Below are 26,764 nucleotides of genomic sequence, written 5' to 3' on the forward strand. Positions count from 1 at the left end.
GGTGAGCGCGGTGGCGGGGAGTCGCCGTCTGTGCCGCCCCCTCTGGAGGGGGGGGGGCTAAGAGTTTAAAAAACAAAGGGTTAAAGCAGAAAGGTTTGTTTGATCAGAGTTTTATGAATTTAATTATGAAGTGGATCACATGTTAAACGAGTTTAAATAGGAAATCTCCAGAGTCAGCCCAGGAAAAGGAGTAAAAAGAACTTAGAAGAGAAAAAAGACATACGCGCGTGTGCGTGCGTGAGCACACGCACACGCACACACTTTGAAGCATGGTGATCACCTGGCCTAAAATCCTCACCCTGAGAGTTACTGGTGTCCATGCTACCATAATGCACACAAAACTGCAGAACTCAAAATCCAATTTCTGGTACGTTGATTAACTCTGTAGCCTCTTTAATGAGCTTGACATTAAGTACAGGACAAACGAGACTAATTAGAGCCCCTCTGGCCTGCCCAGTGCATCTGTGACCCCAGTGGCCTGGCCTCACCTGGTGGTTTCCGTGGCACCAGCCAGGCCCCACCCCGGCAGCTCCTTGGGCCCCTCCCTGTCAGCCCCTCCCTTTAGCACAGCTGAGAGTTTATTATATGATGAGCCGTGTGAATCAGGGATCCATCAATGCCAAGAGCACGGCTGGACTAACCTACCAAACACAGCTGCCGATGCTAAACACCCGGCCCCAGCAGCAACTGGGCCAAGAACAACGGAATATTAATGAGGCATTGTGTGGGGGGTGTGCTCGGCCTGTAGAGGGCTTGTGTGCACGGGGCCTCACTGGTGTGAAAATCGATGGGTGCGTGCGCGTGCGTGGGCAGCAGTGTGCTCCACGTTCCCGAGATTAAACAAGTACTTCTCCCAAACTCTGTCCGGAGAGAGCCGCTCCCCACAGATCCATGCCATGACTGACACAGGAGCCGGTGATATTTTGGCGTCTGCACTCTTAGAAGGGAGCACGGGCAGAGCAGGGCATATCCTGGGTGGACTCAGCAGGTTGGGATCATTTAAGTCCCACGCAGCCAACTGACTTGACATAGCAGCATGCTCCGAAGTGGCCGAAAGGTGACCGGCCACCATGTTAAGGCTGAACTTGGGGACCCAGTCGGGGGGGGAAGTGTGGACAGGAGAGTGCATAGACCTGCAGGGGATGTGTACACGGTCACTACAGAGAAGCCCTTCTTGTCGGGTCCTACCCTCTGGGACCTCCCCTGTCTCATGCCAGCAAACCTCAATGACTCCATGCAAGTCAGGTGATGCTTAAGGCCATACGTTCCCCTCAAGTGAATGACATCAGAAAGTGCAAGGCCGGGCGCCTGGGTGGCTCAGTCGTTAAGCATCTGCCTTCGGCTCAGGTCATGATCCCAGGGTCCTGGGATCGAGCCCCACATCAGGCTCCCTGCTCTGCGGGAAGTCTGCTCCTCCCTCTCCCACTCCCCCTGCTTGTGTTCCTCTCTCGCTGTGTCTCTCTGTCAAATAAATAAATAAAATCTTTAAAAAAAAAAAAGAAAGTGCAAGGCCAGGCAGGCTCCTGGATGAGGATGCACACTCTTGGCAGGACAGACCCGCTCAGTCCATGATAAGTAAAGCCCCTCCCTCCATCAGCAGAGACTGCCACCCAAGAAAGGCCTGGCCTGCATACTTAATCCCAGAGTTGTGACAAGACCCAAGAATGAGGACAGAGAAGGTCCCACCATTCCTGTCTTGAGGCACAGCTTTTAATACCCTCTCCAAGAGACACGAGCCTACACCCTGTTACAGACCCCGATACGGAGTCTGCCTCTCTATCTCCCTGACCCCACCCTGTCCCCCATTCTCACTCCAGACTCAGGACAGAGCACACATGAGCAGAGACACACACAGACTCAGAAAGGGACACTCCTCTATCCATGTGCTGTCAGCGAAGATCCAATTTTGTCCCAGAGAAAAGGATGAATTTAAGTCACCCATTACTTTGCTAGGGGATCGAGGTTGCTACAAGAAAGCCATCTGCCTCCTGGCCCTCAGGGTCAACCTTCTAGAGGGTGGCAGCCGGGATGAACCAGTACCTGGGCACACGGCCCATCCCCCTTGACTCACGACTACTTTCCTCCTCCATCATCTGGCTCACTGTTTATATGCCCTCATCTTCTCCCCTAATCAAGGTTAATGGCCAAGTACAGAAAATTTGCTTCTGTTATTTTAGAGCAAGCAGGACCACTTCTGCAACATGCCCTTAGGAGCCCAGGGCTGATGTCAGGAGCATGTGTCCATGGGGTGGAGGCCAGGGAGAGGTGATCAAGTGGGTAGGTAGGCTTTTCTCCAAATGCATTTTGGGTCCACCTGCATCAGAATCTTTGGGGAATACTTACTCATCACATCGAGTCTTGGCTCCCTCTCCATATCCACGAAGTCAAAGTTTCTGAGGGTGGAACCCAAGAGCCTGCATTTCTAATGAATACCCTCTCCATTGAGCACAGAGAGACTGAGACCCACAGGTCCCCAAGATAGGAGGGGAAGAAGAACTAACAACATTTACCTGCACAATGGAAGCCCCCCCATGCCCACCTTGAGCAAAGAAGGGCTGAGGGCCGACTCAGCCGGACACCTCCCCTTTATGTCTTTGGAGGCAGATGCAGACACGGGTTCCCAGGGACTCTGAGCCAGCCATCCCCTGGACGGGCTTACCGGTGTGTGAGCGCAGGTGGCGTTTGAGGGCGGTGTGGCTGGGGAAGGTGCGGTTGCACTCGCTGCAGATGTAGCTGCGCACGCCCGCGTGGACCTCCATGTGCTGCTGGAGCGCACTCTGCGCCTGGAATCGCTTCCCGCACAGCAGACAGAAGACGGCCATGTCCGTGCCTGTGGGGAACAGGAGAGCTCAGGAGCGGGGAGCACACAGCCTCTCCTGACTCATCCGGGCCAGAGCCAGAGCCAGGGCTAGGCCTCTACTCCCCCAGGCTCGGGGGCGAACCCAGAGGCGGCCCAGGCCATGCAGTGGTGAGGGGGCACCTAGCGTGTGGCTCTAATCGTGGACAAAATCGACTTACTGCTCACCCTTATGGCACCTAAAATCTAGCAGGAGAAGAGACAACCAATCCGTCACAACAACAAACGTGAGTCAGTAGCTGTGTGGGGGGCTGTGTCGAAGGCAGGGTATTAAGATGGCATGTGTCGGGGCGCCTGGGTGGCTCACAGTCGTTAAGCGTCTGCCTTCGGCTCAGGTCGTGATCCCAGGGTCCTGGGATCGAGCCCCACATCAGGCTCCCTGCTCAGCGGGAGGCCTGCTTCTCCCTCTCCTACTCCCCCTGCTTGTGTTCCCTCTCTCGCTGTGTCTCTCTCTGTCAAAGAAATAAATAAAATCTTTAAAAAAAAAAAAAAAGATGGCATGTGTCAGGGGGACTTTTGGGAGTCTGGGGCAGGAGGTGGGAAGTCGGGGTGGCCTCTGTGGGGGATCACAATCACGAAGACAGCACGTGCCAGCCCATGGTCAAATGGAGCTAACTGAAAGTCCCGTCTCCAGAAGGCAGGCTCCACCACCTCCCCTCTCAGATGAGGCAAATGAGGACACCGCGATTGTGCAACTTGTCCCAAGTTCCATGGAGCTCAGAAACTGCAGAGATGCAGTCCCAACCCAGGCTGCCTGGGTCTGAATCCTCTCCAGAGCCTAGCTACAGACCCTCTTCTTTTAACCAGTTCTCCCTTCACCAAAGCACCCATCTTAAGAGTCTCTTAATTCAACAAATATTATTCTAGTACCTTCTCTAAGGAGGACTCCCTTTTGGGCACTGGGGAATCCAACCATGGAAAACTCTACAAAGTCTCTGCTGTCATCATAGATGTCACCCAGCACAAGGGACCACTGGGGGAGAGCATCCATGAACACTCTAGCCTGGAAAGAAATGCAGTTATCAGAGGATAAGACAGAAGAACAGCATCGCTAGGGAGGTGGGGAGACAGTGGAGGGAAGGTCAAAGAAGTAGGCAGGACCAGGTCACATGCGGGTCTTGAAAACCATGTGAAGACATTCAGGCTGCATCTCAAGACCAGTGGGCAACTGTCAAAGGATTTGAAGCTAGTGAGTGGCATGAGATTGTCATTTCATTCTGTCTGGCCATTCTCTGCAGTGAGCAGAAGCTTAGATAGGTACCCCATGGTATCCTACAAAGAAAGATCCTGCTCTGGAGCCATTAACCTCTCTGGGTACACATGAGGAAGCATGGAGACCCACCATCTGGGTCCTCACTGGTGGCTCATTGCCCACCCTTTTGGATCCTACTTCCCTAAGCATGTCAGCTCCCCTGGGAAGCTCGTCTGCTCCCTCTTGCTGGCATCTGACCAGTATCACCGGTGTTCAGCCCTGCACCGCCTGGCCCTGTGTAAAGGACACAAGTGGGAATGGTGGACAGGCCTAGCATCTGTCAACACAGCCCAGAGGGGAGCAAGGGCAGAGCCCTGGCTGCTCAGTGCTGGGTCAAGGAGCTCTGCGTAGAAAGTGGGGTGGAGAGGGACAGCATGAAGACCTTGCTGCCACCCTGGTCCATCCCTGGAGAGAGCAAAGGGGTGGTCTGTTCTCGCTGCCCCAGTCCCATTCGTGGCTGGGTTTAGGATGAACTAGCGGGAAGGCCAGACCCTTCTATCCGCCCCCTCCACCCCCCACGGCCATCCGTGCAGCTGCCGCCTGCATCCAGGTCCAGGGAAGGCTGAACACAAAGCAAGAGCCCTGTTTTGCTCCTGGCCTCAACAAACACAAGGGAAAGGAACTGATACACGTGCTTTATCTATGCTGCCATCTCAATTAACACGTGCATCCAACCCCACAAGGCAGGCATTCTCATCCCCCTTCCCACAAATGGGAAAACAGAGCGATTAACCAACTTGCCTAAGGTCACACAGTCAGAAGAGGTAGAGCTGAGATTTGAACAAATGTCGAGGTCTGATTTCAGGCACCACAGGGTTGGGACCAGGTCTGCTTCGGGGCATGCCTCTTGTCTGTCTGGGCTTCTGGAAGAGGCACGATAGGGCCAGCCCGACGGCTCTCACCCCGCTTGGGTGTGACCGGGCCTCACTCCAGCGACGGTTAGAAAACCCAGGCCAGGGGGAGCGGGCTGGAAGCAGAGTCACAAGGTACAGCTCTCTGAAGCCTTCCCACGTCCCGGGGCAAGAACTCGGGGAGGTAATGGGGTGCCTGGCTGCACCTGGCTGAGGGGAGTGGCCTGCCAGGCGGACGCAGCCCAAGGGCTGACAGTGAGCGCTCAGTGCCCACCCTGGCCAGCTCAACACGCCCAGGTGTGCAGTCCATCTGCAGCGAGATCTGTGACACGGCTGCCCTGGCCGTTTCATCCCGAGGGCCCCCAGCATGGGCCCCAAGTAAGCCAGATGTCAAACAGCTGCCTTGAATTGGTAAGCTGGAGCAGGCCTCGCGGGCAAGCTGTGCCCTTTGGCAGCACGGATTTCTCCTTAGACATCCCCCTGACGTCCCCAGGGTAGATGGCACCTGGGTCAGAGGGAGCGTGACATCCCCAGTAGGGACACTCCAAGCCTACAACGCCAGGCCCAGAGGAGTTCTGAGGGCTGGTACCCCCCGGCAGGACAGTCTGAGGACACCACAGCACTCAGCCCCCCAGGTCTTTCCAAGGTTCCTCAAAGCCACCCCCCGCCCAGGCCACCCATACCTCTCAGGATAGCCTGAACCCACTTCGTGTCCATCCAGCACACTCAATGTGCAGTGACCAAGTGTAGGCACTGTGAGGTGACAAAGGGGATGCTGAGACCAACCAGAGAACTGGGGTCCCAGACGAGCAAGGGATACAGACAGGGTGACTCCGTGAGGACTGTGGCATTGAGAAATGAAGACTACTGAGAAGCCAAGGACCGGGAGAAGGGCTACAGGGGCCAAGCTAAGGAAACACCGCAAGCAACCTCCAGAGCAGGCAGGGACACACGACAGCCCCAGAGGGTGGAGATGAGCGGGGAAGGTCAGTGGGGCCAGTGTGGTGCCTGGAATGGCTGGGGGGGGGGGGGTGTGCCAGCAGGAACCAGCCTATATATAAGGGCAATGCCCCCGGGGGAGGAGAGTGGAAAAATGAGGTCCAGGGAAGATGGCGCGACAGGACCTGACACGGGGGCTCAGTTGGGAAGCATGGTGCCCCCGGATGGCCAGCTCTGCACCCTGATGGCCGGTTTCAGGTGACATCACCCTCACTTGGGAAGGAAATTCTACCATGTCCGTGCAAGGGTCCCTCCCCCCCCCCCCTTCCTGGGACATCTCACAAGGCTCAGGGGCCCTCCTTGGCCACTGAGGACACCAGCCGAGGTACAGAGATAAGAAGGGACCTCTGAGGCCCCGTATCCATTCTCCCCTCTCTTCTGTTTGGAGACCAACAGCTGAGAAGATGGAGAAATATTTAAAAAGGAAGAGGCTGGGGAGGGGGGAATGGGAGAGACACGAGAAAAGCTACTGGTGCATGCCAGCTAAAAATCTAGAGACTAGATTTGAGTTATTAAACAATTTGCTGTAGTTTCTGCCTAGCTGATTGTTCGCATGTATGATGAGTCAGGGCAGATTCTATTACACTGGGAGATTAAGCAAATAAATGCTAGCTTTTGGAAACACATTAAAATGTGGGACTATGGAAATAAAATTATCTAGAAAATTGTATTAGCAATTCATTAGCTACCGGGAGATGTGCGGCCAGGCAAGAGGCTGGGCAGGGTTACACCCTTCTGTTCCTCACACCGCCTGAACCCCAGAGATGCTTGGTGCTCCTTCCTCTGCCACAGAGAGACCTCATGCCTGATACCACTGGGGAGGCAGGAGGAGCCTCCCCTGGTTGCAGAAAACCGTCAGAAATCATCTGGTCAGCGTGGCCCAAGGGAAACAAAAGAAGCACAGGGGTCTTGGTTCTGCCGCTTACTTGCCTTGTGATTCTGAGCAAGTCACTGAACTTCTCTGGACCAGGGTTTGCTCATCCTTTGCCACACTGTTGTTGCTAAGAGCATAATATGAGATACCCACGCGCAAAGGCTTTGTAACTACAAAGTGACAGCAGAGCCCCTGCCAGCCCAGACGCCGCCTTTGTCTGAATTAGAAAATCATGCCTCTGACTGTGGGCAGACACAGATAGTTGCCCAGGCGCACAGCTCTGGCGAGCAAAGAGGGCTGGATCCCAGCCTCAGTGCCCCTCTCCCCTCTTAGCCGGGCATCCCCCTGCAGCAACGGACGGCCCGGATGGGAATCACGGCTGCCCTGCGCAGGAGACGAGCTGAAGTTGCTTTATTGACTCTGGGCCACTGCTTCCAGGAAGTTGACTCTAGAGGAGGCATCTTGGATGAGTTACACCATTTAGGACTCAATGCCAAGAACATCTTCTTCCTCTAAGCCCTCACGACTACAGCATATAAAACCCTCTGATGCATTTATTTTTGACATTCAGCTCTGCCTACTAGACTGTAAGCCCTCCAAAGCAGGAACTGTTCCCTTAATCTTTATACTCCCCCACCCTAACCACGGGGCCTGGCATAGCATATGCACTCAGTAACTAACTGTATGGTGCATAAGAGGCTAAGGAAGGAGCTGTGGGACAATCACAAGGGGCAGACAAGGGACCGGAGGTGGAGGCAGTCCTAGTAGAGAGAGCCAGACAGCCAGAGCTAGAGAAAAGCTCAGACCAAATGAAGTCATTACTGAGCACTTCCAGCAAGACTCTCTTTGGAAATCAGTAACACCAAGTGACCCACAGGCATCTGATCTTGTTGGGGCCTCTCGTGTCTGTCTGGTAGGCTAGACATGACTCCCGAGTTCTTACTCCGCGTCTGAACTCTGTGGGTCAGCAGCGAAGACTGAAACCACAGAAGGACCAGTTTTTTACCACATTAAGCAGTGAATCCAGCAGAAGCCCTCAGTGCTGGCCCCGAGGCGCAACCTGCCCGGCGCGGTGACCCCAGGCTTCATTTCTTCTTCTAGGAAACGGCATTCCCATTCCTAACTCACCTGCCCTTTCCAACTCCAACTTCCCAGTGCTATTCGGAGGCAAGGGACACATGTTTTTGAGTATGTAAGTTCTGCAACTGTACTGCTTTCGATCAATCCGGAAATCATAATGTAAGCCGGGCACATAAATTAGCCTGGGTCCAAGGAAGTAATTTATCAGGTCAAAGAACAGCCCCTCCTCTGCTCTTCCGAGGAACGAATGAGGCTCGGTATTGAGCTATGCTCCAGGGGGGTCTGCCTGACACGGTTTATTGCCGAAGGTAATATAAGAGGTTATGGAATGAAATAACCTCTTGAGGGGCGCCCGGGTGGCTCAGTCATTAAGCGTCTGCCTTCGGCTCAGGTCACGATCCCAGGGTCCTGGGATCGAGCCCCGCGTCGGGCTCCCTGCTCGGCGGGAAGCCTGCTTCTCCCTCTCCCACTCCCCCTGCTTGTGTTCCCTCTCTCACTGTGTCTCTCTCTGTCCAATAAATTTAAAAAAAGAAAAGAAGAAATAACCTCTTGAATGAAAAGCCTGGTTCTAGGTAACGTGGGGGCAGGACCCATGCAAATATCCCGGCTACCATTTGCGTCCCTTTTGTCTCTGGAGATGGTGACCCACAGCTCATCCACCCTCCCGCCCCAAGGGCAGCACGGCCCGTTTTGGCTGCAGGGCATGTCCAACTTGCAGACTCTCGATTTAAAACAAGTTTAATTATAGCCAAAGAATGGGAAAAAGCCAAGGCCAGGGTGGAACAAGAGGCATGAGGGGTGACATAGATCCGGGATAGTTATTTCACCCAGGTGATGACCGGGTCTGAAATTATGAGACACAAAACCCTCATGTTTACACCTGTGCCATTTCCATACCAATTAGCTCTTTAATAGAAAGGAAGGAACAGGATCAGAGGGGTACACAGCTGGAAAAGATGTTCAGGTGCTACACCTTCTTGGAACAAGGCTCTTATTATCTCCAGCATAAGCAGTTTCTTAATCAAAAGAGCAGAGGGATCTAAATATACTCTGGCTTTTTTGGGCAAGTTGGCTATGACTGCCACGTGTGCGTGTGCTGGACCACGGGCACGCCTGTCTGTGTATGTGCGTGCACGCGGCCCACAGACAGGCTTGTCGGGTCCAACCCCACCTAACCTCACCCAGCCAAGCAACAGCCGCCTTCCCCGCCACCCCCAAGGGTTTTGTTTTTTCTCCCCAGAGGAAGAAAATCTCAACTTTAGGGGGACTGCAAAAACCTTGATCTTTTTTTTGAAAGATTTTATTTATTTATTTGGCAGAGAGAGACACAGCGAGAGAGGGAACACAAGAAGGGGGAGTGGGAGGGGGAGAAGCAGGCTCCCCACTGAGCAAGGAGCCCGATGCGGGACTCGATCCCAGGGCCCTGGGACCATGACCTGAGCTGAAAGCAGACACTTAACAACTGAGCCACCCAGGTGCCCCGCAAAACCTTGATTTAAACTGGAACCATCTCCCACCTCCACCCCCAACCTGACCCCCAAATCCTTCAGAAAGGTCTTTCTACTTCCTCTGACCACCTAGATGCCATTTCCGGCCACAGGCTACCCTGGTAGCCACACACCAAAACCATCAATTGAGACTGCTGCCTTTTCCCCTTCCCGGTCTTTCTCCTTGCTCCCTCCTCTGCCCACACACCCGCCCCCCCCACCCCCCCGTCATTGTTAAAGAACACGGAAGAACTGCATCATCCACTGTGCAAGAGAAAAAGACCGAGACAAGCAGCCCAAGGCTGACTCACGCCGCAGGCAGGAAGCCTGTCTGCATCTCGAGAGGATGGAGAAGGCTACAGGTGCGGAGGGGGCAGGGACAGAGAGCAGACAGAAATGAAATGAATGCCCAGCCATGACAACGGCAGGGGTGCCTCCCTTTTGACTCCCCTCTGCACCATCATTTAGGGTTTGGCTGTTTTTCAAGGGGCCTACTGGAGAAAGGGCCAAGAACTCTCTTGCTAGCTGTTCTCTTGGGCACAAGTGACAGGATCATTTGGGTTGAGCTCCTGAATTCCCAGCCTTCTTCAGAAAGTTAGCTGCTTGCTCAGTGAGGGCCCAGTGTGCCCAGCCCAAGAAAGTGTCAGCCCACTGACACCTGAGAAAGACCGATTCTGAGAGTGGGAGACAAGCCCCACTGTATCCTTTACTGCTGTTGGCCTCCCTCGCATGACAGCTAGAGGAGACTGAGAAAACATCTCCTGGGGCCCGGCTTGAACCAGATTAGCCACAAGCCTGTGCATGGGGGCTTGTCTCCCACACACAGAGTCGCCTGCTGCTGGGACACCTTTAATCATCTGTTCAGTTACCTCTTCTCAAACCAAGCCTGGAGCTAGAAACCTTCCATCAAGTCTTCCTGTCGATTTCAGCCTTGTCAATTCCAGTCTCCTCATCCAGCCCTCCTACCCCTTTCCTTTCTTTCTTGAATCTTGGAGGCAATCTATATAACCTTCCATTTCCACAAGGCAAAGGAGGAATGTGAGGGTTTCGTATCATTAGTCCAGGGAGCTGAGAGTTCTCAATGAATAACCAAAAAGGGGAGGAGCTGGAGGAGCTGATTCAAATTTGTTTTAAAACTAAGCCATGGATGGGTGAGTGATTACACGTCTCCAGGCACACACCGCCGTGCACGTGTGCACGCACATACCCTCTCCGTCTCTGGGGGAATGTGGCTGCATCCTCAGGCAGCAGCTAGCAAAGCTGGCTTCCAGAAAACTGTGTATTTGTTTAGCAGTGAGCTGCAGACACAAGTGCATTTCATTACTCGGCACCTCCAGCTACAGTAAACAAATTTGTCAGCTCACTAGCTCATTAAGGTGCACCCCGGACACACGGGATTTACTGAGACCTGCACAATAAAAGTAACATGAATGGATTTACTAATTTTGTCAATCACTCCAACAAACGAGCCGGAGAGGGGGAGAAACTGAGGGAGGGGGACAGGAAAGGGGGTGGAGAAGGAAGGAAGGGAAACTAAATGGAGGAAGAAAGTTGAGTTTGGTTTGCGAGAGAGAGTCAACAGGTTAAAAAGGGACCAGATCTGTGCTCTGCCGCCTGGTGACATGACCGCCTCCCTGCTCCATCTCCCTCCTGGTGGGCCACGCTTTCCGGGGGGGGTACGGGCCCCTGGCAGGAAGGGTGTCAAGGGCAAACTCAACTGCAAGATGCCAAACCGATGGGAACGTGCACCTCCATTGAGCCCGTCCCGGCATCTGATGTGGAAGTAAGGAGGCGGAGGATTGAAAGCCACACGAGGAGAAGTCACAGCGTCCTCCGCACCAGAAGTGACCAGTTGCCTCTCCGGGTACGTCCTTCCCACCTGCACCTGCAGCCACTTCCCGGTCATGTTCCTGAAGCCTTGCAGACACTCCTGAATCCAAATTTCCACCACAAGAGCATGAGGAGGAGGAGGAAGAAGGGAAGGAGGGGTGGGGAGGGAGACGAGACCAGTGAGAGACAGCGTGTGTGTGTGCGCGTGCACGCACGCTCGCTCGCGCGTGTGCAGGCTCTGGGCTTGGGGTGGGGAGTAAATCCAGAGAGGTATGCAGCCCTCTGGTCTGTAACTTTCAAAATGACAGCAGGACTGGGGCAAAGGTCACAGGGTCCGCGGCCTTAAGCACCTCGACCAGCTGCGGCCCTGCAGCCGGGAGCCCGCGGTGCAGCCTGGAGCCTGCAGGACGCCTGCCCCAGAAGCCGCAGTAAGCAGCACCCGCTGGGGGTGAGGACAATGGGCCCACATGGGGGCGGGAGGCAGGACAATGGGGCCCGGCCAGTGCGCAGGCCCGGAACAAATGCGCCCTGGCACCACGGGGGCCCCCATTTGTGAAACTAATTGGCCCACGATTGAAAAATTGGACCAACTTCAACAGCCCTGAGAGGAAAGGGGCAGCAGCGTGCCGTCGTCGCCCAGCCCAGCCCAGCCCAGCCCCTGGGCCCAGCCCTGGGGATCAGAAGCTTCTGGCAGGTACTAGCCATTCCAGTGGAGGAGCAGCCTTGGAGATGGGACCAGGCTGGGGGGAGACGGGGCTGGGGGGGTGGGCAAAGCGCTGCCTTAGGGACCCGTGTGCAGCTTCTCCTGCCAAGACACACAGAATTGCCCTCCTCAATTTCTCTATGCTGCTTGTTCTATAGGGATAAAGCTCAAAGGAGAGAGGCACGCACTTGTCCACCCTCTAGGTTCCCAAAGGCAAAGGGCTCCCTACGTGGCATGTTTGGAGGGAGGTGGCTAAAGAACCAGCACAGAGCTATAATGGGTTCTTCCCTCAGTCCCTCTGGCGTGTCCTCGGCTCTGTACCCTCGGCTCCCTGCAGCTCTCTGCAGGCTTCGGTCTCTAATGCCTTTGCTCCTAGAGGCTTCTGGGAAAAGAGCCCCTGAAGTGTGTGGTGGGAAGTTAGGATGACACGGGAAAGGACAGACCGGAGTAATTATCCTCTCGCCCTACTCTTTCCTAAGACTTCTCACTAAATACTCCCAATGGAAGAGTGTAAAGCACTGGGGTCTTCAGCCGGAAGGCCTGTTCTCAAGTCCTGGCTCAGTGACTAACTCGCTGTGCACTCTTGGGTAGGTGACTAGACCTCTCTGCATCTCTGTTTCCTCACAGGAAAAATGAAGGTAGAAGTAAATGATCCTTGAAAGCTTTTCCCCCTATTCTGACAGTCAATTATTCTAGGCCTATTGAAGACTGAAAGATCCATTCTCCCACTGAGATGTAGTTCAGGCATTTCTCCTTCAAAGTCTGATTTGACGGCCTTCTTTTAGTTAAAGAGAATCTCGAGGCTTCCCCGGAAACCCCTGTCTCAGGCTCACAGAGGGACAGTCACAGGTGAGGCAAAGAAAAGACCTAATTTTGAGTGAGAATTTGCTAGGGGCGAATCCAGGTCTATCACCCCTAAACCCTTCTCAAGCAGCCCTGTGAGACAGGGAGTTTTAGGAAGATGGGGAAAGCCAGACTTGAGAGAACCTGGTAGGTCCTTTCTCTCAAGTGACCACTAGTTACCTAGTTGGTTCCTTCCAGAACTGGCCATCCACTCAGAAGGGTAATTCTTGAATCACTGGGTCTGAGGGTACCTGTAGGCTTCTGTGCTGATGGGATGGGGATAGGGAAGCAGGCCTTGCTCTCCCATGCCCCCAGCACTGTTGTAACAGAAAAGACCCCCAAGTGACCCTCACAGAGGGTGAGTCAGAGAACCAGACCTTCTGATTTCCTTAGGGCCCTGTGCCTACACATAACAGGCACTGGAAGTCTCAACAGTGGGCCTACAGCTTCATGGGAGCATGGTGGTTCCACCTGAAGATTAAGACCAATGTCCTTATTTGGATAATGAGTTACCAGGTCTCTCTCATCACTTGTGTTCATCAGGTGGACAAGACGTTTTCTATAGAGAGTCAACCTCTCCAGTCCCAGGCCTGCCCTGAGTCATCTTGAGGCCATGGGGAAGGAACCAGGGCCTACAAGAGGGGTCTCTGGGAAAAGAACAACTCAGCTGGGGTCTTATTTAACACATCTTGTAAACCCCTGATGCATTCCAGAGACAGTGAGGTGGAGGTAGGAGGAGGTCCAGAGAGAAGAGCAGGGATAGACAAGGAGAGAGAGACAGAGGCAGGCAAAGACCCAGAGACCCAGAATGGGCTGGGGAGGGGGGCAGGGCTTGGGGGGGACAGATACTCAAAATAAAGTGAAATGCTGGTTGTTTCAGAGCCATTGTGGCATCTGACACCACATCAGGCATTGAAAAGAAAAAGCAACCCCATATACATAAACAAAACCCAACCAAAAAAAAAGAGAGAGAGAGAGAGAGAGAGAAGGACGTATTCATTTTACTGACATTTTAATGGTTCCTCTCCTTCCCCCTCCAGAAGATGATTACAAATTAAGCAGCATTTAAATGCTTTTTACTGTCAACAATTAAAAGGAGGCCGGGAGCCTGAGAGTGTGGTGGCCATTCATTCCCACGGTAACCAGGCTCTCAGAGGCACCGGGCCTTCCCATACTGTACCGCACACAATGGCCAAAAAGGGGGAAAGTGCATACACCATTAATTTTACAGGACATTCAGAAGCAAATTGAAATATAAAAAGCTCCCGCACAAAGGTAGATACCAAGAGTGAGGGCGGGGCAGGTCAAGCTCTCGGGAGAGAACGTCTTAGCGATAGCTGAGTTGAAGCTCAGCCTGATGACACCTTATTCAGAGCTGCCCTGCATTCGTTTTATGGAGCTAGAGAGAGAGAGTTTTATAGGAAGGATGAAGGGTGGAGGTGGTCTTCCTAGACAGAGAGGAATAAACAAGAGAACCCAGCAGCTCCAGGCAAGACCCCAGGCCCCAGGGTGTGAGGGGAGGACACAAGGGCTCTCTGAACCTGACTTTCAACCTTGGGTGCCCGTCCACCAATATCCCAGCCCTTCAGGACCTGCGTCCTGGCTTTCTTGGGTGCGTCCCAGGGAGGAACCGGGTGATCTTCATTTCATTCTGGTCAGAGGAAAATGTTTCATTCCAGAGCGAACCAAAGAGCAAAGCGAGTTTTTCAGGAACGGACTCCCTTCTTTCTCGGTCTACGCCGCCACCCCTGCCCGCCCGGGGCCGGACACCATGCATCGTCGGGGTCTTTCTGAAACGCCAAACCCTTTGTGTTGGATCCTAGTACACGTCAGGACTCTTGTTTGGTCTCCTCGGCATGGATTCGAAGACTCCAAATCATCTCAGGTGCCTTTTAGAATAACGGGGTAAGGAAAACTCACCCCCAGGATAAAGGGGAGAAAAGAAAGGAGTGAAACTGAAACAGAGCTGAGCGGAACAGCACGGGATCTGGCTACGGGTTTCCCTCCCAGTTCTTGGGAGAGCAACATGGAAAGTAACAGGAGCGAGCCAGCTACTCGGGGAGGATGAGCCGGGTCCGTTTCTGTACCGTGAAGTTTAATATGCAGGAGGGGCGACAGAGAAATAAAAGAGACACGTCCCCTTTAAAAGGAAATATAATTTACAGTGTGCAGCCAGGCAGCCCATAGTTTCAATCTCGTTTACTATAGAGAAAACTCTGCTAGCTGTTCTCTATCCCACAAATCCGATTTAATCAGACAAGCCAGCCAGCGTGGCTTGGAGTAAGAACGGATAATTAGTAAACAGAGAGCTACTCCAGTGCTTCATTGGCATTCGAGTTGGGCTACTGTGTCGCATTTAAAATGCAGTCTGATGAAGTTTACAAAATCAAACCATTTGTTACTCCTATTGAAGAGGCTTCAGGCCACTTGCAATTAAATTGGAATTAGTGCTCAGAATGAGACACAGCAAATTCATACTAAAAAGGGATCTGACTTTGAGACATTTGACTTCACTTCAACAGTTTTCTGCGTGAGTGTGTGTGTGGGTGTTACTGAAAGACTCCTCACTCACCCCGACTCTGCAGGGCTCCCCGACTCAGAGAGCTTGCCCCCCACAACCTGCTCATCTCTGGGCTGGCTGTAGGGGGATGGGGGGCTGCAGGGGAGGGGAGGGACAGCTGACACTGGAGAGCCAGGCCCTGCATTCACACCAGGACGATACTGTACTAGGGAAAATGTGTCCACAAAGGACCATATGGCTCCCTTCTGCATTGAGCCTTTGGACAAGGGGGTGGGGGGGCGGGGAAGCTGCCAGAAGGCACACTTCCAGGGGGCACCGGCCCCGCCCACCTCAGACAGCAGGCTGGCGGCTCGGGGAGAATGGGGGCACCTTTACCCCCTTGGCTGGGTTCCTGTGATGCTCCTGCCGTCCCTCCCTCAAGGGTGCATGCCCGGGGAGGGTTTCTGTCACCACGTCCTACCCATCAGCACGCCCCTGGGCCCATGCACTCCCCTTCTAGGCAGAAAAGGTTAAGGCAAACTCTGTCTTGGTAGGGCTTCCTGACCTAGAGCCCGCAAAGCCCCCAAGCTGTCCAGGGACAGAATTCAGGAGGCTGGTGAACTTGGAGAAGAAAATAATCACATCTTTATTTTCACCAACCTCTACCTAAAATTTAGCAGCTCCTTCAATGGGGAAATGAAAGCCAAAAAAAACCAAAAAAACAAAAAATCCTAACCGGTTGTATTAGCTGTACGCATAGCTTGGTCATCGACGGTGTAGGTGTTTGGTACCTCATTAGATATGCTGCATTTGTATCGAAATATTTCTGCAAACCACTCATGTGAAAATACGGCGGATGTTCAACCACTCCTTGAGCTCAACGGGATAACAAAGAATAACACATATGCTATACTACAGATGATTTTTTAAAATGTTTTAATATCCATATTTAGAGTCTCTATTTATAATCTTATGTATTTTACTTTATGCACTTAGAGACATTATCCTAAGGAAGAGTTCATAGATTTCACCAGACAGCCCCCGGGGCCCATAGCACAAAATATTGAGAATTCTTGTCTTGAGGGCTGGGGGGAGTCAGTGTTTAATGGTTTCAGTTTGGGAGGATGGAACAGTTCTGTGGATGGATGGTGGTGAAGGTTGCCCAAGAATGTGATTGTGTTTAATGCCACTGAACCAACCATACACTTAAAAATGGATAAAATAGTAAATTCTATGTTATATATATTTTACCAAAATAAAAAGAAGCCTTAGGGTGCCTGGGTGGCTCAGTCGTTAAGTGTCTGCCTTCGGCTCAGGTCATGATCCCAGGGTCCTAAGATCGAGCCCCGCGTCGGGCTCCCTGCTCCATGGGAAGCCTGCTTCTCCCTCTCCCTCTCCCCCTGCTTGTGTTCCCTCTCTCACTCTGTCTCTCTCTGTCAAATAAATAAATAAAATCTTTAAAAAAAAATTTAAAAAAAAAGAAGCCTTAGTCTTGACCAGTCAAAAGTTACCTGTACCTCCCACAACCCCTCTGCTGCCCAGATGTATCTGGACTAAAAACCAATTTCACTCCTTCCCCACTTTTCCACCTGGACTGAAGAACAGAACTGAATGTTCCCCAGGAAGCAGGGAGTGACCATGTAGGGGCCCTTGGAAAGGGCACGGCAGGAGGTCCAGACTGCCCAGCTCTGCCACCAGCCTTGGGTGAATGTCTTCAAGTTCAAGGTTTACAGTCTCCCTCTCCCCATCAGAATGAAAGCCACCTGAGAGCAGGGCCTCCCTTCTCTCCCACCCCGCTGGGCCTCTTGGGCCTGACAGGTGTTTGATGAATATTTCCTGGGTAGAAGGAAGGACCAGTGAGCGGATGAGGGATTAAACAAATGAATTTCATCTCTCTGGACCTCAATCTCATCCGTGATATAAAGAGGATAGGCTCCATGATCCTTTAAAACTCCCACAGTCCGAGGGGGCTCCATCTGCTCCCCATGCTTCTCCACCTGCTGCCCACGCCCTTCCCCAGGCGCAGCCTCCAAAGCAGACAGCGGCTGGTGCGCGCACGCAGGTCGGGCAGGTGCTGTGGCAGCAGAGGGTCTGACGCAGAAAACTGAGCCACAGGCCCCCACCCTTGGGCCCCAGGACTTCCCTGTGGTCCCTCAGGGACGACCCCGCACTGGCCCATGAGGCCTCACGCCCTGCCACCCAGGGAGGAAATGAGCTGGTAATGGTGCTCAGAGGGAGGACGGTGCACTGACAGGCTTGTCTATTCAGCAAGAAGGAGCCACGGAGGTCCGAGGAGGAGGAACATAATGTCCCTGAGAGCCTGGAAGGAGGAGATGCTCCTTTCTGCTATTCAGGGAGGGTGGGGGAGGAATTCGATTATGGTCAAGAAAGAGAAACAAAACACCATCCACCAGACTTTCCCACTTCCCCCAAATCTGGAAGCACGCTCCCTGCGAGTAGGCTGCATTCCTGACTCACGACCTCCATCTCAGGGCGAGGGGGCGGCGCGCCCGGCAGACGTGAGCCTGGGCCCCAAGGCCACGTTAGATGGCAGTGTGTGTTCCCCAGACAACGGATGGGCAATGTGATTCCCGCCCCCCCAACACCACACACGCATGCACACGCACGCACACCCCTGACGTCTGAAGGAAGGTCTGGAGAAAAACTCCAGCTCAGGTTCTAAAAAGGAAATGCAAAGTTGAATGTCACATAGTGGTTTGGGGTTCTTTCCTCCCCTGTGAATTCTGTTTCCTAGGTACTTCCCCTTTCAGTTCCTCCTCTGGAGCTTCTGGGCCCCTCCCTGACAGGACGGGGGCCTGCGGATGGTGATGCTCATGCCACGACCAGGTGTCCGGCGCCCCAGGCATAAACACAGCGGCCAGAAGAGACTCCTCTGTTCTGTCTACCGACCCCCAGCATTGCTCGATCGCCACATTTTCCTGTCCTGTTCTCCTGCCTTCCAGTTACCCTCATTTCTCTCTTTGGGTGCTAGTACTTTTATTTCCCCCGGGACACAGTATGGAGTGTTGTTTTCGGTACTCGGGCATATTCTCACTCACTCGTGCATCTAGCGTTTTTCAAGTTCCCATTCTGTGCAGGCATCAAATCCCCAGGCTACCATGCCAAGATGCTTCTTGCCACCAAGAAGTGTTACAGCCAAAAGCCTGGACTTTGAAGTCAGACCAAACCTGGGTTCAAATCCTGTCTCTGCCACTTATTTACCAGCCATAGAGTCATATGCATGTCCTAATAGCTCTGGGTCTTGGTTCCTCCATGTGTATGAGAGTCACAATACCCACGTGCAAGGTTGCTGGGAAGCCTGGCGATAATACAGGGAAAGTGTATTATGTACGTACTGCAGCATCATATGGCAGTGAACTGAGACACGGGAGCCTCTGAGAACGCCGGTCCAGGGGATGGGGTGCAGGTCGCGGGAAGACAGGTGTGTCAGCAAGCGGACAGTGGTGTTGTAACAGGTGCCACAAACTGAATGAACGGGCCCCCTGCAGGAGGTGCTCAGAGAGAGCACTCCAGGCCTTCCATCACCAACCAGAGCTCTTCCTCTAAAGCATTAAATGTAAACCTCCTTCCCACCTTTCAAATTCTCCCATCCAGAACGGGTCCTTGATCTCTAAACATCCCTAGCATGCCCTTTCCTTCCTTCCATCTAGCTCCATTCCGTTCATACTTCCAGGCCCATGGTTCAACTCCCAGCTGCGTCCTTGCTGATTCCTGAACTCCTGACCCCTATCCTTCCATGGCTCCCAACCTGCTGAACCCACACTTGGCTCAGTTACCTCCTCCACCTCTCCACTCCGAGGACCACCTGCACGTACTGCCTCTTCTTCCCGAGGCTCATTAACCCCTCCACCCACCATCATCTCCCCCATTGTCCCACTAAGACCGAAACAGTTCGCTTCTGATAACCAGTGACTGCCATGTGTCGCTAAATCCAACAGACATTTTCTCGTCTTCCCCTTAGGGGACTTCTCAGCAGCATTAAGATTGATGACCACTTTTTCCTTTTTGAAACCTCTTCCTTAACATCACACCCTCCTGGGCTCCCTCCTATTTCTTCCAGCGATTCCTTTTCAGTCTCCGTGTGGGTTCCGACTGTCCTGGAGAGTCATCATGTGGGGTTTCTCTGGATTCTGTGGTAAGCTCTCTTCTCCTTCGATATGCTCTTGTTCTATTAGCTCACTGACTCCCAGGGCTTCCAAGCTCATTTACATGCTGATGACTCCCAAATACACCTGTCCAGAGGGTCGCTCTCTTCTGAATTCCCCACACAACTGTAGATCCAAATGCCTCTCCAAAAGCTCCCCACTGGACATCTTACTGCTGTAATATCAAAACTGTTCATTATCTGAACAAGGACAACAACAAAAGAGCTCTACTTTCCTCTTGCGTTCCCCATTTCAGTCAAGAGCTCTACTCCCATCACCCAACCGCCCAAGCAAGGAAGGGGGCCACCATCTTTGATTTCTCTCTCTAAACTATCATACATTCTTGCCTAGATTGTGGCAGTATTATCCTAACTAATCTCCCTGACTCCCATCCATTCACAACCGAGGAGTGTCAATTGTTAATCGGATGTCACTCCCCAGACTCAGAGCTTCTAAGGGCTCTCTCTTGCCCTCAGGAGGAAGGCAGAGCTCCTTAAAGTGGTTTGCAAGGGCCTTCCTGTTTTATGCCCACTTATCTCTACAGCCTCTGATCTTTGTGCCCTTCCGCACTGCCGTGTGCAGTTTCATGAATTCGCCTGATTCTCTCCCAGCTCTGGACCTCAGCCCACGTCGACCTCAGCCTGGCATTCTTCCCTTTCTCTTCCATTCACTCCATTTACGTAATGACTTTGATCAGACACCACCTCCAGGAGGCCTCCCCAGTTGGACGCCTTCACGTGTGTTCTTGTAACGTCTTACACCTCCAATATACCAGTATTTATCCTGTGTATGACGCGTTCACTTACTTCTCTGTCTCCCTATACAGCATGAGCTTCGTGAACACAGGGGCTCTGTTTTCCTCAGCACTGTGTTCCCAGAACCTAATACACGATTAGGCACATAGTGGGTACTGGGTAAGTATTTAATGAATGGGTAAATAGTAAACAAATGAATACATAAAAATGTAACCTGGGGCGTCTGGGTGGTTCTGTCGGTTAAGCATCCCGACTCTTGATTTTGGCTTCAGGTCATGATCTCAGGGTCGTGGGATCAAGCCCCACGTCTGGCTCCACACTCAGTGAGGAATCTGCTTGAGATTCTCTTCCCCTCTCTCTCTGCTCCTCCCGACTCTCACTCTCTCTCTCTCTAAAATAAATAACATAAATCAAATCTTCTAAAAAAAACGACCTATGAATACCTCTGTAGGTGTGGGCCACTGGCCTTGGCAGATTATGACTTCTCGAGCCCAAGCCATTAATATTTGACTCTTAACCAACTTCAAGGAAACACACCTCCTTACCCTCTCCAGCCCCCTGCCACCAGCCCAGATCCCTTGTTGCAGGCTCTCGGCCTATGTGTTCCCGTATCTTTAACGTGTATGACTGTTAGGTGTGCATGCATACCCACGTGCTTTAGAACCAGAGTGTGGGCTCTCCTGGGTGTGGCTTCTCCCCCTAACCTGGAAGCCATCACTCAAGTGGTCCCCAGGACAGAACAACTGAGATGTCTCTTCGAGATGGCAAGTCATTCACATCAGTGGAGGATGCAGACCTTTAAGTAGAGGTCTGCAGTATGGAGTTCCCAGACATTACTCCATGGTCACGGCCGTGAGCTAGCAGCCAGCAAGGGGACCTGAAGTCAAACCTGGCACGTCCTTTGGCCACTGACAGAACACGGACCCCAGGCTGCAGATGCACCTGGGACACTTGTCCTCCCGCTTTCTCCCGTCAGACCGTGGGAGGCCCTCAGCTGACACAAAGGCAAGCCACAGCATCAGAACCCTCCACGCCCGGGCAGTGGGCTCCTCAAATCACACTCTTGGAGGGTTTCGTCCCTTTTTAGATGGTGACTGTGTATAATATACTATTTAGAGCCTCCATTTTCACAGGAGATGGAAAACCCCTAAAATAAGGCTGCTAATGGAAATGCCAAATCCATGTCACTAACACACGCACATAAATTGTGACCTCCAGTACCATCCTGCTAGGAAAAATAAAGATAGGTTTCTCTTAAAGAGTTGAACAGGCTTTTGTCTGATTTGCATCCAGTGTTACTCTTGGCTCTGGCCAAAAACCTCAGTTCTTGTGGCTCTCGGGCTGGAGGCCTTGTCAGCAGTGAATGCAGTGCAGGTGTCCTTGTAAGCAAAGGTGACAACCCGGGCAGCCCCAGGACTCACTAGCTCTCAGGCAAAGGTGGGACATGGCCATCAGGTCCGTCCTTGTGTCCCGACACCATGCTCACTCCTACTTCCCGATTCCCCCCTCTCAACTTCAAAGAACCCCTAAAAATGAGAAAGATGAGCAGTGTTTACTCAATCATCTTTATGCCTCTTTCCTGTTTTGGGGAGAGGTGGGGAGCTGGGATGTTTGAGGCTAGCACAAGGGGCCACTCGGAATTTGAAAACACAGATGGCGCTTTCTGTTCATTCAGGTTAGAGTCACCGTGCGTTCCGAAGATTTTGGCAAAAGGTCACTGAAAGGAGTGCGGAATCTTCAAAATGTTCCCCTATGAGCTCAGATGGAAGCACTGTGGAACTTCCCATGCTCTGGAATCAGCAGCAAAGGCAAGAAAGACAGACTCCATCCTGCCGAAGAGGTCTACATCGGGAACGTTTCCCCATCAGCCCTCACCCAGGCCTGTCCTGTTTCACAAGCGTAGTCCGTGCTGGAAACATCTTGTGGTCCTAGCGCTTGCCATAACATGGGTCTGCCCTCGGCACTTACCCATCCCTCATCCCTCCTCAGCCCCTCCACTCTCCAAACACTCCTGGGGCCACGCATCTCACCCCTCCTTCCCCTCTCCTTCCTTCTCCCTAGGGCAGTCCGTTGTAGTTGCTTTTCCGAAACAGTGGCCCTATTGAGAGAAGACTAGTTTCCTAGTAACACCACACAGCTGGAGAATGCTAAAGGCCACCTCTTCATCTGAGGGGCCCAGAGAAGAAAGCACTCGGGAGACGGATGGGAGACAAACCACCAACACCTCCCCCAGACCCAACATCTCCCAGCAGGGACGCTTCGGCAGCTTGTGAGCTTTGGCTCCTCGAGAGAAAGCAGTGAGGGTGATGGACATCAGGAAGGCCTGAGAGGAAGGAGGTGTGGTCGAAGGCGACACCCGTGGACTCCCTGTAGCTTTGGCTACCTCAGCACATCCAGGCACAAGGTATCTCTATCTACCTCAGCTGCCACCCGTTTAATGGGGGCTCATTTCAGACCAAGCAACTTCTGTATCCTTTGAACAGGCAGGATCTGGCTGGATTCCCCCAAAGAAGCTCATTCTCCAAAAGATGAAGACCCCAAAGATGTTGCCGCCCTGGGGCTGGGCGGGCAGCTGTGTGCAGTCTGCCCAGAAGGGCCGACCTCCGAAGGTGAGGACAGAGCGCCCGTGTTCATTAACATCTTCACAGAAAGTAAACTCTCTCCAGGGATTCTTCTTATTTACTCAGGGATGTGGCTGCTGGGTTGCTGCCTATCCCCTCACTCCTAAGGAGCCTACACGGGTCTTGTGAAGGAACAGGGAGCCGTGCAGCCTATGGACGGGGACGACCCGGCTGGTTCTTCTGTGACACGGGGCCCTCTGTCTAGGAGAGCGGCCACCAGGCGCGGTCACACTCACCTCTTTTCCACGTCCTCTGCATGCCTGCAAATCTTCAACCAGGGAAACTGCAAAGACGTCTACCCGGGCCATGTTTATGACAAGGTCCTGCACCTTCCAGAACTTTCTCGGTGACTGCTACGGTGGGTGTGCCCTCCCCCCCACCCCCCAGTCAGTCCTCATACCTGTCCTCAGATGGGAGCCGTGTGATTTGCTTACGTACTAATTAATTATTAGCTTGGTTAATTAATTAATGGGTGCTTACCACGAGGCAATAGAGCAATATAAGAATGCTGCTAGAGCTTTCCTCCCACTTACATGATTTGGCACCTTGCTTGAACTGGCCGCTGTGCCCACGGGGCCTGGGGACGCACTCAGACATCCCTCTGATGGGGAGGCATCAGACACAGTCCCTGTCTTCGAGGAGCTTCCCCTCTACGGACGGAGACAAACTTGAGTGACCACTTAGAAAACTCTCACAGCTGGAATCTGAAGGTGAGGACGGATCGGGCTCCGCGTTAAAAGCCTCTCTGCATCCACGTCTCACAACAAACTCATCCTCTCTTCCGTCAGGGGCTATAAAATGCCATATTTACACATGCACACATCCACCTGAGTGTGCACGCACACGCGCTCCCACGCCGGCCCCCCAGCAGAGACGTGGATGGCCGCCGACCAGGGCTGGGGCCTGGGTTATGTCATGAGAGAATCGCAGGCAAGCTGCTGCCCAAACTTCCCCGTGCTGGAAGTCTGCTTCTGCCTGAGCTGATTTATTCCAAGGACCATCTGGGCGCAGAGAACAATGTGCTCCCCTATGTGAATGACCGGCCGCATTAGTCATACCCTCTTAACTCGACCCCTCCGTCCCCTAATCTTCACACTTTCCTTCACTCCCTTTGACGGAGGCCAAGGACTGGCTCTCTTTTTCTCACCTCTCCCGAGGCTGGAGAAGTTCGTCTGGGACAAAGAGCTCTGCCCTCGTGCCCGTGGGTCCGGCAGTCACACTGGGACAGGCTGCATGAAAAGGGACCTGCGCCTCCCACCCCCCACCCCCCCCGGCCCCCACGGCCCTGTTTGGACGGGGAGAGATACACTCCCCCACTGATGCTTCCCCAGACTGCCCAGGGCCTCCAGGCCCCAAGCCAGCGAGACTCAAGAGTTAGCTCCAGGCATCTCGTGCCCTCAGAGCTGTCCGTGAATCGGCCCTATTGCACACTGATAACCACACACTCTCTGTACAACACCACCCCACTTGTGTTTGTGTACCACCACCGCTGGCCTATTCACAGCTGCCTTCCACTGTCCGCTAGATGTCGGACTCAGGGAGGAGCCTTTCTCTTTAAGCAACAGTCCCTCCAAGAGCAGGGAAGGACAAGGATCTTCTACTCTCTCTCCCTCATGGCCCAGCACAGAGCCAGCTCCAACCAGCCTTGAATGACCCCAACTCAGAAGCCCTGTCTCTTCTGGCTGGAAGAGAGAGATTAAAATGCTGCTTCCTCCCTGGCGCTCTACTCAAAGGCCTGGTTCTGTCTGGGATGGGAAGGAGCCAGGACCTGCTCAGACCCTAACCCAGCGTCTTACACCTGCCCAGGAAATTCCTTTTTAGGATTTCACTTGGATGCAACAAGTTGCTATTTATGTTTGTGATCTGTGGGTCTTACTATTGGGGCTTTGCTGTTTTTGTTTCTTGTGCTTAACTGGAAAAGAATGAAAAGAGAATTCTGATTCACGGGGATGGGCTGATCCTGCACCCCTCCCTTTCCCACCCTGGCTCCCATTGGACGACCCTGGTTCTTGTCTTCCCCATTCAGATAGAGTGGGTCTCCATGCATCTGCCATCCTTCTCGAACCCCACTACACATTCACATGCTCGTGCATACACACACACACACACACACACGTGCATGCACACACACGCGGCTTTCACTTTATGCCTCGCCTGGTGCCAAGACAGAATTGATGGTGATGAGTGAAGGAGACAGGAAAAAAAAAAAAAGTCAAGCGGACGATTAGCTGGGTTAGGTTTATGGCAACAGGCAGCAAACTCATTCATTTCATGTTTTGCAGAATATAAAAGCGCTGAAACATTTTAATTTTAAATTCTTATCATTGAATTTACTGCTTTTCTCTCGCAATGATTTGTGTTGCTTTTTAATTTTTACAGTCTCTACAGAAGCCAGATGCTACTGCCTAAGGACAAAATAATAAAAACCTACTGCAGTCATGAGTTACAGAACAAAAAAGAAACAAGCAGTTGACAGAAGTTAATATCTCAATTTAACAGTGCTGCTTTGCTAATGATCTTTTGATATGTGTTTATTTAGAAAGGTCTGGCCTTGACCTTGAAGGCAAACTCCACCACAAAGTCTTTATGAGAAAAGAAAAAGACTTTATTTATAGATTGGCTTTATGTCAATCACACTGGCAGCTGGTCCCAAAGTGCCAAGCCACTGGAGGAGAGCGTAGAGGGAGAATGGGACACACATCCCAAATGAACTGTTCACTGAGGGATCCGTGCGGGAGAGGGGGGAAGTGGGAGGAAAGGGTTTTAGGGAAAGTAAGACCCAAATGTTCTCTGCTTCCTTTTGAAGCAATCAGGGTGCTTAGATTCCCTCCAGAAAACGAGACAGAACCAAGCAGATTGGATCTCAGAAAAGAGGGACACAAGCGAAGGGATGGGGCATGCGTGGGGCAACGGGGCCAGCAGGAAGGATGCACCTGCGCTGGGAGGTTTCCAAGGCAGGCAGGTTCTTCTCTACCAACTTACCCAGAACTGCACAGAGGACTGACCGCCAGGCCCCAGAAGCAGGAGGGTAGACCTATAACCCCCTAAGACCCAGCAGTTCTGAGATTATCCTGCCAGACTCTTCTCTCCCACTCCAGGCCAGGAGTCTCCCACCCTACAGAGCCCCATCCGTCTGTGGGAATCCCTGCCCCAGGCCACATCTTGAGGTTCCTCCAGAGGGAAGCCCTCTGCACCCAAGGCCCTGTGCTTTTTGGGAAGCCTGAGGAGTTGGCTTCTGCTCTGCTGAACAGGGCCTTCAGCCCCCATTGTTCCGCCCACTGTGCTTCCCGCCCCCAATCCTCCCCAGATGAACTCCACTCTCGCGGGGTCGGTGATTATTATTCGCCACTCAGAGGCTAATAACCGTGCCTCCAGCCTGGACTTCTCTTCTGAGTGCTAACTCCATAAATCCACACATCCCTTGGATGTTCCACAGGCACCCTCAACGTGTCCAAACCTGAACCCCACATCTTCTGCTCCCAAACCAGCTCCGCTTTCTGGATCTGTGTCTCAGTTGTCAGCACAAATATCCACGCCGTCGCCTATGTTAGATGGCTGGCTGTGATCCTGAGGCCTCGGTTCTCCTTCCCCATGCATCCCACTCCAGCTAATTTTTCATCACCCAAGTAATCCTAACATGTCCCTTCCTTCTCATTCCAGAAAGGTACCGCCTCACCCAAGGCACCAGCATCACTCACCGGGATTCCTGCAGGGGGGCTCCTGGACATGGCTCATCTGCCTCAGCTCTGACCCCCATACAACCACCATGGCGGCCTAGCAGAAACTGATCTCATCTGGTGGCCTAACTTCCTTGTAAAGGCTTCTCAGGACTCCCCGTCGCCTATGGATAAAATCCAGGCTCCTTAAGAAGGCCTAACAAGGGGGCACCTGGGTGGCTCAGTTGGTTAAGCGACTGCCTTCGGCACAGGTCATGATCCCAGGGTTC

At 52.8% G+C, this 26,764-nt stretch overlaps 1 protein-coding gene across 5 annotated transcripts in view; it reads right to left on the reverse strand.

Moving 5' to 3' along the window:
• ZBTB16 (zinc finger and BTB domain containing 16) overlaps positions 1–26,764 on the reverse strand; it is a 203,118-nt gene that overhangs the window by 24,915 nt on the left and 151,439 nt on the right. For all 5 annotated transcript variants that reach the window (XR_010407106.1, XR_010407105.1, XM_064577416.1 and 2 more), the window contains one exon: positions 2,660–2,830. Coding sequence is in view for 3 of the 5 variants with exons in the window: in XM_064577416.1 (XP_064433486.1) it covers positions 2,660–2,830 (171 nt within the window). In the remaining 2 variants the exon portion in view is untranslated. The remainder of the gene's footprint in view (positions 1–2,659; positions 2,831–26,764) is intronic.

Source organism: Mirounga angustirostris, unplaced genomic scaffold (genome assembly GCF_029215605.1).
Source record: "Mirounga angustirostris isolate CCGP_5_RB_7025 unplaced genomic scaffold, mMirAng1.0.hap1 SCAF_13, whole genome shotgun sequence".
Classification (NCBI taxonomy): Eukaryota; Metazoa; Chordata; class Mammalia; order Carnivora; family Phocidae; genus Mirounga; species Mirounga angustirostris.